Consider the following 14,591-nt stretch of genomic DNA (forward strand, 5'->3'; position numbering starts at 1 on the left):
AGCTAACACAGAGGAGAGGAGAGAAACACACAGAGCTAACACAGAGGAGAGGAGAGAAACACACAGAGCTAACAGAGAGGAGAGGAGAGAAACACACAGAGCTAACAGAGAGGAGAGGAGAGAAACACACAGAGCTAACAGAGGAGAGGAGAGAAACACACAGAGCTAACACAGAGGAGAGGAGAGAAACACACAGAGCTAACAGAGGAGAGGAGAGAAACACACAGAGCTAACACAGAGGAGAGGAGAGAAACACACAGAGCTAACAGAGAGGAGAGGAGAGAAACACACAGAGCTAACAGAGAGGAGAGAAACACACAGAGCTAACAGAGAGGAGAGGAGAGAAACACACAGAGCTAACAGAGAGGAGAGGAGAGAAACACACAGAGCTAACAGAGAGGAGAGGAGAGAAACACACAGAGCTAACACAGAGGAGAGGAGAGAAACACACAGAGCTAACAGAGAGGAGAGGAGAGAAACACACAGAGCTAACACAGAGGAGAGGAGAGAAACACACAGAGCTAACAGAGGAGAGGAGAGAAACACACAGAGCTAACACAGAGGAGAGGAGAGAAACACACAGAGCTAACAGAGAGGAGAGGGGTAATAAAGATGAGAGAGAGAGAGAGAGAGAGAGAAAAAGAGAGAAAAAGAGAGAGAGAAGGGGGAGAGAGAGAGAGGAGAAATAGAAAGAAATGAGAGCGACTGAAGAAGAAAAAAAGTCCATAGATGTATTTATGGAAAACCCATTAATGAAATTGTATAAGCATGTTTAGAATATTTCTGTTAACTACCCTGTGGGAGTGAGGGGACATAGCTCAAACAAGACCACACACACAAGGTCCATTATCAGACTAGCATCAGCGCGTTGGAGCGCGTTAATGTAAACGGTGTGGCTAGCTAGTTAGCTCTACGTGCTAGTAGCGTTTCAATCGGTGACGTCGCTTGCTCTGAAACCTTGAAGCAGTAGTTACTCTTGCTCTACAAGGGCCAAGGCTTTTGTGGAGCGATAGCTAACAATGCTTTGTGGGAGACAGAGGGTCCCTGGTTTGAGCCCAGGTTGGGGTGAGGAGAGGGATGGAAGCATCAATGTTACATTAGCATGTTTCTGATTAACACAGAGAAGATTAACCTGACTCAAGTGAAGACCAATTAATTTATCAAGAAGACAATAGCTAAATCGAGTTAGCGTTGAAGCATTTTCCCTGTATACACTGTAATAGGGGAGACAGCCATGCTAACGTCCTCTCAGTGCTCCGCTAGGCTATCTATTCTTTCCTGCAGTGAATCTGTTATTCTCCTGGGCCTGTGAAGAGAAGGTCAGGGTTAGTGTTCAAAGGGGAAGTTATTAGTCTGAAACAGTCAAACAAAACAGTCTGTTTGGACAGAAATAACCTGCTCACACTACTTCCTTCAACCCGTCTTCAAACTCCGAGCTCAGTTCAACATCAGTGCTGGAGTTTTCCACAACAATATTTTCTTAGCTGGTGCATTTAACAAAAATGAGTGGTGGGTTTAATTTAAATTATTGGTGAGTTTAATTACAATTATTGGTGGGTTGAATTTAAATTATTGTAGGGTTTAACTTAAATTAGTGATGGGTTTAGCTTAAATTATTGGTGGGTTTAACTAAAGTTATTGGTGGGTTTAACTAAGCAACCTTTGTGTGAAGAGGCTCGGATATAGCCTACCAAACTTTGGCATTACCTTGGAGAACTGTGCATTTATCCATTTGGTGAAGGTTTTCTTCTGTACTGCATCATGCTCATCTGTGAAAGAGAGGAGAGAAAGAGACACGGTGAGAAACTGACCTTGTTTTTAGTTCCAACATGAACAAAACATCATGCTGGACCGGTCACTATTTCAACAGGAGAACAGGACAGACAGGTCAGCAACATCAGTCAGCAGAGAGCAGATGCAGATCAATTGTGTCTCCATTTGAGAAGCCCGACTCTGAGACTACACACCCTGACATGTTATTAGGTGTACCTGCAGGTCTTTCAAACCAGACTAAAAGTCCCATTCTGAGGTGATTGCTGCACTATTTGTGCCAGAGACGAGACCACTAGGAGCTGGATAGAAGATAATGACCATGTAACCTACTAAAAGGTTGGGAACAAAACAACATGTCAGTCTGGAGAGACAGAGATCCAGAAAGGTGAGACTGTAACGTCAGAACTCCGAAAAACACTCACGCAATCAGTCACGCAGACACACATATACACACACAGTCTGCATTCACCTCTGCAGAGGAAAAAGCTGAAGCTACATGAAGTTACACACTCACACATCAACTATTTGTAATCACTCCCAAGTGACTCAGTACATCAGAACAAATATTTCACATTCTATTCCTTCTTTCCTCCCCTCCTCTCTTGTCTTCTGTTCTCTCCAGCAGGTTTTCTAATAAGGTCTCATTGTGTAGAAGGCAGTAGGCCAGGGTTTCTAATAAGGCCTCATTGTGTAGAAGGCAGTAGGTCCGGTTCTAATAAGGCCTCATTGTGTAGAAGGCAGTAGGTCCGGTTCTAATAAGGCCTCATTGTGTAGAAGGCAGTAGGTCAGGTTTTCTAATAAGGCCTCATTGTGTAGAAGGCAGTAGGTCCGGTTCTAATAAGGCCTCATTGTGTAGAAGGCTGTAGGTCAGGGTTTTCTAATAAGGCCTCATTGTGTAGAAGGCAGTAGGTCCGGTTCTAATAAGGCCTCATTGTGTAGAAGGCAGTAGGTCCGGTTCTAATAAGGCCTCATTGTGTAGAAGGCAGTAGGTCCGGTTCTAATAAGGCCTCATTGTGTAGAAGGCAGTAGGTCCGGTTTTCTAATAAGGCCTCATTGTGTAGAAGGCAGTAGGTCAGGTTTTCTAATAAGGCCTCATTGTGTACAAGGCAGTAGGTCAGGTTTTCTAATAAGGCCTCATTGTGTAGAAGGCAGTAGGTCAGGTTTTCTAATAAGGCCTCATTGTGTAGAAGGCAGTAGGTCAGGTTTTCTAATAAGGCCTCATTGTGTAGAAGGCAGTAGGTCAGGTTTTCTAATAAGGCCTCATTGTGTAGAAGGCAGTAGGTCAGGTTTTCTAATAAGGCCTCATTGTGTAGAAGGCAGTAGGTCAGGTTTTCTAATAAGGCCTCATTGTGTAGAAGGCTGTAGGTCAGGGTTTTCTAATAAGGCCTCATTGTGTAGAAGGCAGTAGGTCCGGTTCTAATAAGGCCTCATTGTGTAGAAGGCAGTAGGTCAGGTTTTCTAATAAGGCCTCATTGTGTAGAAGGCAGTAGGTCCGGTTCTAATAAGGCCTCATTGTGTAGAAGGCTGTAGGTCAGGGTTTTCTAATAAGGCCTCATTGTGTAGAAGGCAGTAGGTCCGGTTCTAATAAGGCCTCATTGTATAGAAGGCAGTAGGTCCGGTTCTAATAAGGCCTCATTGTGTAGAAGGCAGTAGGTCAGGTTCTAATAAGGCCTCATTGTGTAGAAGGCAGTAGGTCAGGTTTTCTAATAAGGCCTCATTGTGTAGAAGGCAGTAGGTCAGGTTTTCTAATAAGGCCTCATTGTGTAGAAGGCAGTAGGTCAGGTTTTCTAATAAGGCCTCATTGTGTAGAAGGCAGTAGGTCCGGTTCTAAAAATGCCTTATTGTGTAGAAGGGGAAACTGAATGTATTCAACTGAAATGTGTCTTCTGTCTTCTCTGATTCAGAGAGGTGCGGGGGGCTGCTATAATCAACATCTTCGGCGCCCGGGGAACAGGGGCAGAACGACACATTTTTACCTTGTCAGTACAGGGATTCAATCCAGCAACCTTTCAGTTACTGGCCCAACGTTCTAACCACTAAGCTAACTGCCTGCCAGGTTTTCTACTAAGGTCTCATTGTGTAGTTGTAGAAGCAGTAGGTCAGGTTTTCTACTAAGGTCTCATTGTGTAGTTGTAGAAGCAGTAGGTCAGGTTTTCTACTAAGGTCTCATTGTGTAGTTGTAGAAGCAGTAGGTCAGGTTTTCTACCAAGGTCTCATTGTGTAGTTGTAGAAGCAGTAGGTCAGGTTTTCTACCAAGGTCTCATTGTGTAGTTGTAGAAGCAGTAGGTCAGGTTTTCTACTAAGGTCTCATTGTGTAGTTGTAGAAGCAGTAGGTCAGGTTTTCTACTAAGGTCTCATTGTGTAGTTGTATAAGCAGTAGGTCAGGGTATTTTACGTGTTTTATGACTATATTATGTCCTGTCCTTGATCATATAGTTCCTTCCCTACACCCTCAGGGGTCTCTCAACTGTCAATCACAGTGGCGCTCAGCTAAAATACGCCCACTACTGTCGTAGTCCGCTTCCCTGATCTGTCAGTTAAGTTGGTTCTATCCCATATTGACCTATGACCTGTCAGTCAGCTGAAAGTTATTTTTCAATATTAGCCCCTCATTGAGCTGTCAGTCATGTCTCAATAATGACCACCACAGGCTGTCTGTCAGAGGAATTCATTCAACTCAGCTTCTGTGTACCACCTACTCCTAGTGTGTGTGTGTGTGTGTGTGTGTGTGTGTGTGTGTGTGTGTGTGTGTGTGTGTGTGTGTGTGTGTGTGTGTGTAAAATCACCTTACATTACCACCCCCCCCCCCCCCAGACACATCCATGTATTTTGGGTGTTAAACCACATCCATGTATTTGGGGGGAGGAGGAGAATACCAGAAGCCAAAGGTTATGATCACCAGCCCGAAGGGTCGGCGACTCCTTTGTTCAAGATGTGTGGACTGTGTGTGAGCACCGTTGGCTCACAGAGCAGGGGTATAAAAACAGGAATGTGCCCCAGCGAGGTGACAAGGGCTAGGGGAAGGGTGAGAGTGTGAGAAGACAGGGGCTAGGGGAAGAGTGAGAGTGTGAGAGGACAGGGGCTAGGGGGAGGATGAGAGTGTGAGAGGACAGGGGCTAGGGGGAGGATGAGAGTGTGAGAAGACAGGGGCTAGGGGAAGAGTGAGAGTGTGAGAGGACAGGGGCTAGGGGAAGAGTGAGAGTGTGAGAGGACAGGGGCTAGGGGAAGAGTGAGAGTGTGAGAGGACAGGGGCTAGGGGGAGGATGAGAGTGTGAGAGGACAGGGGCTAGGGGAAGAGTGAGAGTGTGAGAGGACAGGGGCTAGGGGGAGGATGAGAGTGTGAGAGGACAGGGGCTAGGGGAAGAGTGAGAGTGTGAGAGGACAGGGGCTAGGGGGAGGATGAGAGTGTGAGAGGACAGGGGCTAGGGGAAGAGTGAGAGTGTGAGAGGACAGGGGCTAGGGGAAGAGTGAGAGTGTGAGAGGACAGGGGCTAGGGGAAGAGTGAGAGTGTGAGAGGACAGGGGCTAGGGGAAGAGTGAGAGTGTGAGAGGACAGGGGCTAGGGGGAGGATGAGAGTGTGAGAGGACAGGGGCTAGGGGGAGGATGAGAGTGTGAGAGGACAGGGGCTAGGGGAAGAGTGAGAGTGTGAGAGGACAGGGGCTAGGGGAAGAGTGAGAGTGTGAGAGGACAGGGGCTAGGGGGAGGATGAGAGTGTGAGAGGACAGGGGCTAGGGGGAGGATGAGAGTGTGAGAAGACAGGGGCTAGGGGAAGAGTGAGAGTGTGAGAGGACAGGGGCTAGGGGAAGAGTGAGAGTGTGAGAGGACAGGGGCTAGGGGAAGAGTGAGAGTGTGAGAGGACAGGGGCTAGGGGGAGGGTGAGAGTGTGAGAGGACAGGGGCTAGGGGAAGAGTGAGAGTGTGAGAGGACAGGGGCTAGGGGAAGAGTGAGAGTGTGAGAGGACAGGGGCTAGGGGAAGAGTGAGAGTGTGAGAGGACAGGGGCTAGGGGGAGGATGAGAGTGTGAGAGGACAGGGGCTAGGGGGAGGATGAGAGTGTGAGAGGACAGGGGCTAGGGGAAGAGTGAGAGTGTGAGAGGACAGGGGCTAGGGGAAGAGTGAGAGTGTGAGAGGACAGGGGCTAGGGGAAGAGTGAGAGTGTGAGAGGACAGGGGCTAGGGGGAGGATGAGAGTGTGAGAGGACAGGGGCTAGGGGAAGAGTGAGAGTGTGAGAGGACAGGGGCTAGGGGAAGAGTGAGAGTGTGAGAGGACAGGGGCTAGGGGGAGGATGAGAGTGTGAGAGGACAGGGGCTAGGGGGAGGATGAGAGTGTGAGAGGACAGGGGCTAGGGGAAGAGTGAGAGTGTGAGAGGACAGGGGCTAGGGGAAGAGTGAGAGTGTGAGAGGACAGGGGCTAGGGGAAGAGTGAGTGTGTGAGAGGACAGGGGCTAGGGGAAGAGTGAGAGTGTGAGAGGACAGGGGCTAGGGGAAGAGTGAGAGTGTGAGAGGACAGGGGCTAGGGGAAGAGTGAGAGTGTGAGAGGACAGGGGCTAGGGGAAGAGTGAGTGTGTGAGAGGACAGGGGCTAGGGGAAGAGTGAGAGTGTGAGAGGACAGGGGCTAGGGGAAGAGTGAGAGTGTGAGAGGACAGGGGCTAGGGGAAGAGTGAGAGTGTGAGAGGACAGGGGCTAGGGGGAGGATGAGAGGACAGTCACCTTTATTTATTTTGCAAGCTATATCACACAATATCTTACATACAGCAGGTTATTAACCCCCAAGAGTCGATTGACGTACCGGTGCATCAATCTAAGTAACATACAAATCGGTCAGTTTAAGCTAGAGGAGACAGGGGCTCGGTTTTGCTCTATGACCCCCCACAAGTGTCAGGGGACTTGTCTGAAGTCAGTATTATCAATGTTCCAACTCCTGTTTGTAGCGTCCAAACCGTTTGGACTATAAAACTAATGTGACCCCACTGTGGAAAGGGCAGATTCTCACAATGGTGGTGTTCTCCGTACTGCTCTACGACTCCTACAAGCGTCACAAGACTCGTCTGAAGGTAACCGGTACCAGTCTAAAAAAAATGAGTGGCAGTATGAAGGTAGTTTTGTGCCTACCCAAAAAAGGGGTTAAAATGTGAAAAGGAATATATATATATATATATATATATATATATATATATATATATATAGTTGAAGTCGGAAGTTTACATACACTTAGGTTGGAGTCAGTAAAACTCGTTTTTCAACCACTCCACAAATGTCTTTGTTTTGGCAAGTCGGTTAGGACATCTACTTTGTGCATGACACAAGGAATTTTTCCAACAATTGTTTACAGACAGATTATTTCACTTATAATTCACTGTATCACAATTCCAGGGGGTCAGAAGTTTACAGACACTAAGTTGGCTGTGCCTTTAAACAGCTTGGAAAATTCCAGAAAATGATGTCATGGCTTTAGAAGCTTCTGATAGGCTAACTTACGTCATTTGAGTCAATTGGAGGTGTACCTGTGGATGTATTTCAAGGCCTACCTTCAAACTCAGTGCTTCTTTGCTTGACATCATGTGAAAATCAAAAGAAATCAGCCAAGACCAGGTTCATCCTTGGGAGCAATTTCCAAACGCCTGAAGGTACCAAGTTCATCTGTACAAACAATTATAAACACCATGGGACCACGCAGCCGTCATACCGCTCAGGAAGGAGACGCGTTCTGTCTCCTAGAGATGAACGTACTGGTGCGAAATGTGCAAATCAATCCCAGAACATCAGCAAAGGACCTTGTGAAGATGCTGGAGGAAACAGGTACAAAAGTATCTATATCCACAGTAAAACAAGTCCTATATCGACATAACCTGAAAGGCCGCTCAGCAAGGAAGAAGCCACTGCTCCACTGATGCAACACCATTCTTCCACAAGAAATTCCATAAATTTGGTGTTTTGTTGATGGTGGTGGAAAACACTGTCTCAGGTGCCAATCCAGAATCTCCCATAAGTGTTCAATTGGACTGACATCTGGTGACTGAGACACACACACTTTAAACCCCCTATGATCCTTTGAGACTCCTCTCAAAGTCACTGAGATCTCTTCTTCTAGCCTGGTAGCCAAAATAATGGGCAACTGGGCATTTTTCTACATGAGTCTAAGCATGATTGGATGTTAATTGCTTAATTAACTCAGAAACCACACGTGTGTGGAAGCACCTGCTTTCAATATACTTTAATATCCCTCATTTAGTCAAGTGTGTATTTTATTTGCAGCTACATGTACATGCTTATTGTCTGTCAGTGATATTCTGTCTGTCCTAGAGCTGTTGCGGTGACCGTATAACCACAGTCAAATTCCACGTGACTGTTTAGTCACAGTAACTAGGCTTCTCCAAAACTGCGCTCTAAGGCCGGTGATGGTCAAAAGTAGCCTACCAAACTTGCTAACTGCCAGTCGCTAATGGCCTGGTACTCGGTGCTCTATTGTCCCTCTAATCACTAACATCAATGCAAATCAAATCAAATGCTTCATAAGAGCCATTGAGCTCATGTTGCGCAACATTTCTATAGGCTATGCAACTGCATGAGAAAACAAGTTTTGATGGCCTCTATTAAAAAGAGGAGGATCCCATCAGCTTTCTATCAGCTAGGCCTACTATATTTATTTCTCAACTTTCCTAATATTAAGCACATTGCTTCTCTTTACAACAGGAGTATAGCCTACTTGGCTGGCATGAACATGAACCATGGGAAAAGCGTCCTTCATTCTCTATTTAAGTGCATACAGATGACATGTATTTTTTTCCACTGCCTCTGTTTCGACAGCTGGATGATAATGGTCCATTCTAAATCAAAACTAATTTCACACATTAAAGACAAGATTACATTGAGAATAGTCTGATGGGTGACAATATTATCACTTGAGAATCATGTATTATCATTTGTGAATGATGCCCAGCGTGTGCAGTCTAAGGCAAGAAACAGCACGCCTTTTTTTGCAACTTTTTCAAACATAGCCGCACACATCATGCAGCCTAGCCCATAGCCTGTATGTTTTGATGAGGTTTGTATTACAACTAAAGTGGCCAAATAACCATATGTACCCTATAGGCCTAGGACCCCTGGAACATTACACTTTATATGACTGGAGACATTAGCAGAATACTTTTTTAAGAGGACAAATGACAGGGTAGCCTACTCCGCTGACACTGACAAACAGATCAATAAAAACAATGTTATCCATATAATAGGACTATAAGAAGAGGAGAGACAAATAGAACATGACATCCATCTAAACTGGCGGAGGAAATTACTGTCCACAAAAAAACGTTGAATTAGCACTGACCTAACAATGATAAATAGTGATTATGGGCACAGTGCGCACTCACCGGGGATATTGTCGATGCTCTCTGCTGGTGCCAATAAGATAAATTGAACACTTTGATAACAAAAAGACAGATTAGTGTTTTCGTTGTCTTATCTTTATAGCAATAAGCATTTGCTTTCTAATATTTTCCCGTGATTGTATTTTCAAATATTGCGATATATACCTGGCTTGTACTTTTCACAGACAGTCGCAACTCAACAATAATCTACCCAAATTTAGCGCGCTGCCTTTCCTTCCGACTGTAGGCAATGCCATTTAAAACAATCCACAACTTTTTTAAGAAGCTAATGATCCTCTGTGGCCAAATCATGCTTTAGTAGCTTGTTTTTTTGTAGACCATTCTAAATCAAAAATAGTTCCACACATACAGTATATTAGTAGGCTATATGTAAAGAACAGATTACATTAAGAATAGTCTGATGGGTGAGAATATTATCAAGTGCTTGTCAAATTGTGAATGAGAGACTGATGAAGTGTGTGAAGCCTGCGCAAGAAATAGAGCAGAGCAAATCAGCATTAGAGTCACATCATGCAGCCCTAGAATGTATTACAAATCAAAACATATAGCCCAACGTTTGTATCACAACTAAAGTTACATTACTCTAAATGAAGCATATAGGAGGACCTGTTAACCGCACAAAATAGTGCGCATTCCCTCAGAAATCGTTTGGGGTAAATATACTTTCTATTTTATTCAGGTATGTGCTAACAAAAAAATCTAATCAAATCAAAAACTTTGTCACATGCGCCGAATACAACAAGTGTGGACCTTAATGTGAAATGCTTACTTACAAGCCCTTACCAACAGTGCAGTTCAAGAAGAGTTAAGAAAATATTTACCAAATAAACTAAAGTAAAAAATAATAAAAAGTAACACAATAACGAGGCTATATACAGGGGGTACCGGTACCGAGTCAGTGTGCGGGGGTACAGGTTAGAGGTAATTTGTACATGTAGGTAGGGGTGAAGTGACTATGCATAGATAATAAATAGCGGGTAGCAGCAGTGTACAAATCAAATGGGGGGGGGGGGGTCAATGTAAAAGTCCGGTGGCCATTTGATTAATTGTTCAGCAGTCTTATGGCTTGGGGGTAGAAGATGTTAAGGAGCCTTTTGGTCCTAGACTTGGCTCTCCGGTACCGCTTGCCGTGCGGTAGCAGAGAAAACAGTCTATGACTTGGGTGACTGGAGTCTCTGACAATTTCATGGGTTTTCCTATGACACCGCCTATTATATAGGTCCTGGATTGCAGGAAGCTTGGCCCCAGTGATGCACTGGGCCGTACGCACTACCCTCTGTAGCGCCTTACGGTCAGATGCCGAGCAGTTGCCATACCAGGATCTGGGAACCCATGCCAAATCTTTTCAGTCTCCTGAGGGGGAAAAGGTTTTGCCGTGCCCTCTTCACGACTGTCTTGGTGTGTTTGGACCATGATATATCGTTGGTGATGTGGACACCAAGGAACTTGAAACTCTTGACCAGCTCCACAACAGCCCCGTAGTCCACAATCACCTCCTTTGTCTTGCTCACATTGAGGGAGAGGTTGTTGTCCTGGCACCACACTGCCAGTTCTCTGACCTCCTCCCTATAGGCTGTCTCATCATTGTCGGTGATCAGGCCTACCACAGTTGTGTCGTCAGCAAACTTAATGATGGTGTTGGAGTCGTGTTTGGCCACGCAGTCCTGGGTGAACAGAGAGCACAGGAGATGTACACACCTCTGAGGAGCCCCACTGTTGAGGATCAGTGTGGCAGACAAGTTGTTGCCTACCCTTACAACCTGGGGGCGGCCCGCCAGTAAGTCCAGGATCCAGTTGCAGAGGGAGGTGTTTAGTCCCAGGGTCCTTAGCTTAGTAATGAGCTTTGTGGGCACTATGGTGTTGAACGCTGAGTTGTAGTCAATAAACAGCATTCTCACATAGGTGTTCCTTTTGTCCAGGTGGGAAAGGGCAGTGTGAAGAGCGATTGAGATTGCGTCATCTGTGGATCTGTTAGGGCGGTATGCGAATTGGAGTGGGTCTAGGGTATCCAAGAGGATGCTGTTGATGTGAGCCAAAAACAGCCTTTCAAAGTACTTCATGGCTACCGACGTGAGTGCTACAAGGCGATAATCATTTAGGCAGGTTACCTTCGCTTCCTTGGGCACATGGACTATGGTGGTCTGCTTGAAACATGTAGGTATTACAGACTCAGTCAGGGAGAGGTAGAAAATGTCAGTGAAGACACTTGCCAGTTGGTCCGTGCATGCTTTGAGTACACGTCCTTGTAATCCATCTGGCCCCGTGACTTTGTGAATGTTGACCGGTTTAAAATGTCTTGCTCACATCGGCTCCCGAGAGCGACACAGTCATCCAGAACAGCTGGTGCTCTTGTGCATGCTTCAGTGTTGCTTGCCTAGAAGCGAGCATAAAAGGCATTTAGCTCGTCTGGTAGGTTCGCGTCACTGGGCAGCTCGCGTCTGGGTTTCCCTTTGTAGTCCGTAATAGTTTTCAAGCCCTGCCACATCCGACAAGCATCAGAGCCGGTGTAGTAGGATTCAATCTTAATCCTGTATTGACGCTTTGCTTGTTTGATGGTTCTCCTGAGGGCATAGCGGGGCTTCTTATAGGCGTCCGGATTAGTGTCCCGCTCCTTGAAAGTGGCAGCTCTAGCCTTTAGCTCGATGTGGACGGCGCCTGTAATCCATGGCTTCTGGTTGGGATATGTACGTACAATGAAGCTGATGACTGAGGTGGTAACATAAGAAGAAATAGGCTACATTTTCTTAATATCATGTTTCATAGACCTGTATAAAATAAATTATGGATTGATTGTGATGGTGTAGGCTATATTAAATGGATTTATTTGACTTTTTCAAATGTAGCTGTTCTGAATGTCCGATACAGTGGCTTGTAGGCTATGCGTGGAAGCCAGGAGAAGCTAAATGTGTTTATGTTAATGTTAAATTATCGTGAGACCGGCAGTTATTTGCATGACAATCACCGGCAGATAAAATTTCATGAGCGCAGTAAAATTCCACATGACCGTTGAGTCACGGTAATCTCCTCTTATGCACTCTGGACATGTGTTGGTAGTACCCAACTCGCTAACTACCATCAGGTCCTAATGGCCTGGTACTCAGGGCTCTGTTGTCCCTCTAACCACTCTACGTAAATGCAATGGAAAATCACATCAAACACTTATCATCAAAACAGTATTGTGCACTTAAAACTCACCTCACTGTGATTGATCAATTTGAAGAAAGAAGTTCAACAACAGGTTGAAACAGTGTAAAACATGTAGTGGTGGATGTTGTTTCAAAGCCTAACACAATGAAATGGACAGTGCTTTCTAAGGTGACTATTATTTCAAAACACCCTTCTACATAGGCCTATATAAGAGCCCAAGCCCGGAAAAATAAGGGAATTTTAAAAATGATTGTGCCGTTATACAATACATAGCCTACCACATATTACGCATGGCAGAAAAACACAACAAAACTGATTTAAGACGTCTTTGGTACATAATTGGTCTAGCCTATACTCCAAAATTAAAGAAATTATAGTAATCGCAGTTGAGTGTGGACTGTATTATTATGCACACTAGATGGACTGGTTACCTTACGCTATGCTGCATACTTTATATCCATGAGTCTGGGACAGAACATATAGCCCTAGACCATGCTGTTGATTCATTGATTGTGCAGGGCAGCTTACAGTTAGCCTACAATGATAGTGAATTTGTATTGGATTTTGAATAGCCTAGTAATAGGGCAGGTTTTATATTTTCATAATTAATAGGCTGACACATTACCTTTAGCTACAGAATATATCACCACTGGGCGTGTCCATCACCTCCCATGTCTCCTTCATTCCTTTCTCGAGCGCGCAGAGACAGGGGCTGTCAACAGTTTAATTAAATATGTTTTGTTGTGAAAATATGTTACTATTGATGTTCCAGAACGGATTTCAATTGGTTTCCCAAATTAAGAACTGGGAAGCTGCAGGAACAGGGTTGGGGAGCCCATGGCATACAGAGTTTGGGCGGAATATCACGTGTCGAGAGAGCGCAGAGAGAGGCTGCATGCTCCTCAAACAGTGGCTGATGCATGGAGTGAAATAACCGGAGTAGACTACCCTGCATGATTGAAAATCGAACTGGCGGAAAGCTATTCAAGTGCATACAGATGACATGTCTTTTCTCCCATTCCCTTGTTCCTGTCCATTTGATAATGGACGATTCTAAATCAAAAAACATTTTATATATTAGTAAAGACACAATTAAATTGAGAATAGTCTGATGGGTGAAAATCACTTGATGAGAGAAGAGTGTGTGCAGTCTGAGGCAAGGAACAGAGCTCAAGCTTTTTCTGCTTCTTTCTCAACAGGGAGTACAGGAGGGGACTAAGTACACACCACTGAGGGCCCCACTGTTGAGGATCAGCATGGCAGACAAGTTGTTGCCTACCCTCACCACCTGGGGGCGGCCCGTCAGGAAATCCAGGATCCAGTTGCAGTGGGAGGTGTTTAGTCCCAAGGTCCTTAGCTTAGTGATGAGCTTTGTGGGCACTATGGTGTTGAACACTGAGTTGTAGTCAATAAACAACATTCTCACATAGGCATTCCTTTTGTCCAGGTAGGAAAGTGCAAATGTGGAGAGCGATTGAGATTGCGTCATCTGTGGATCTGTTGGGGCGGTAGGCGAATTGGAGTGGGTCTAGGATATCCATGAGGATGCTGTTGATGTGAGCCATGAAGAGCCTTTCAAAGCACTTCATGGCTACCGACGTGAGTGCTACAGGGCGGTAATCATTTTGGCATGTTACCTTCACTTCCTTGGGCACATGGACTATGGTGGTCTGCTTGAAACATGTAGGTATTACAGACTCAGTCAGGGAGAGGTTGAAAATGTCAGTGAAGACACTTGCCAGTTGGTCCGCGCATGCTTTGAGTACACGTCCTTGTAATCCATCTGGCCCAGCGTCTGTCAATGCTGACCTGTTTAAAAGGTCTTACTCACATCGGCAACCAAGAGCATTATCACACAGTAATCCAGAACAGCTGGTGCTCTTGTGCATGCTTCAGTGTTGCTTGCCTCGAAGCGAGCATAAAAGGCATTTAGCTCGTCTGGTAGGCTCGCGTCACTGGGCGGCTCGCGTCACTGGTCAGCTCGCGTCTGGGTTTCCCTTTGCAGTCCGTAATAGTTTTCAAGCCCTGCCACATCCGACGAGCATCAGAGCCGGTGTAGTAGGATTCAATCTTAATCCTGTATTGACACTTTGCTTGTTTGTCGGTTCATCTTTGGGCATATTGGGGTTTCTTATAGGCGTCCAGATTAGTGTCCCGCTCCTTGAAAGCGGCAGCTCTAGCCTTTAGCTCGATGCGGACGTTGCCTGTAATCCATGGCTTCTGGTTGGGATATGTACGTACGATGAAGCCGATGACTGAGGTGGTAACATATGTAGCCTAGTTGTT

The 14,591-nt window shown here is 45.5% G+C and overlaps 1 protein-coding gene across 6 annotated transcripts in view; it reads right to left on the reverse strand.

Annotated features, from left to right (window-relative positions):
- The window catches only part of utrn (utrophin), a 312,100-nt gene that overhangs the window by 262,526 nt on the left and 34,983 nt on the right, over positions 1-14,591 (reverse strand). For all 6 annotated transcript variants that reach the window (XM_029742136.1, XM_029742308.1, XM_029742221.1 and 3 more), the window contains one exon: positions 1,708-1,769. In XM_029742136.1, the coding sequence (XP_029597996.1) occupies positions 1,708-1,769 (62 nt within the window). The remainder of the gene's footprint in view (positions 1-1,707; positions 1,770-14,591) is intronic.

Source organism: Salmo trutta, chromosome 1 (genome assembly GCF_901001165.1).
Source record: "Salmo trutta chromosome 1, fSalTru1.1, whole genome shotgun sequence".
In the NCBI taxonomy this organism is placed as follows: domain Eukaryota; kingdom Metazoa; phylum Chordata; class Actinopteri; order Salmoniformes; family Salmonidae; genus Salmo; species Salmo trutta.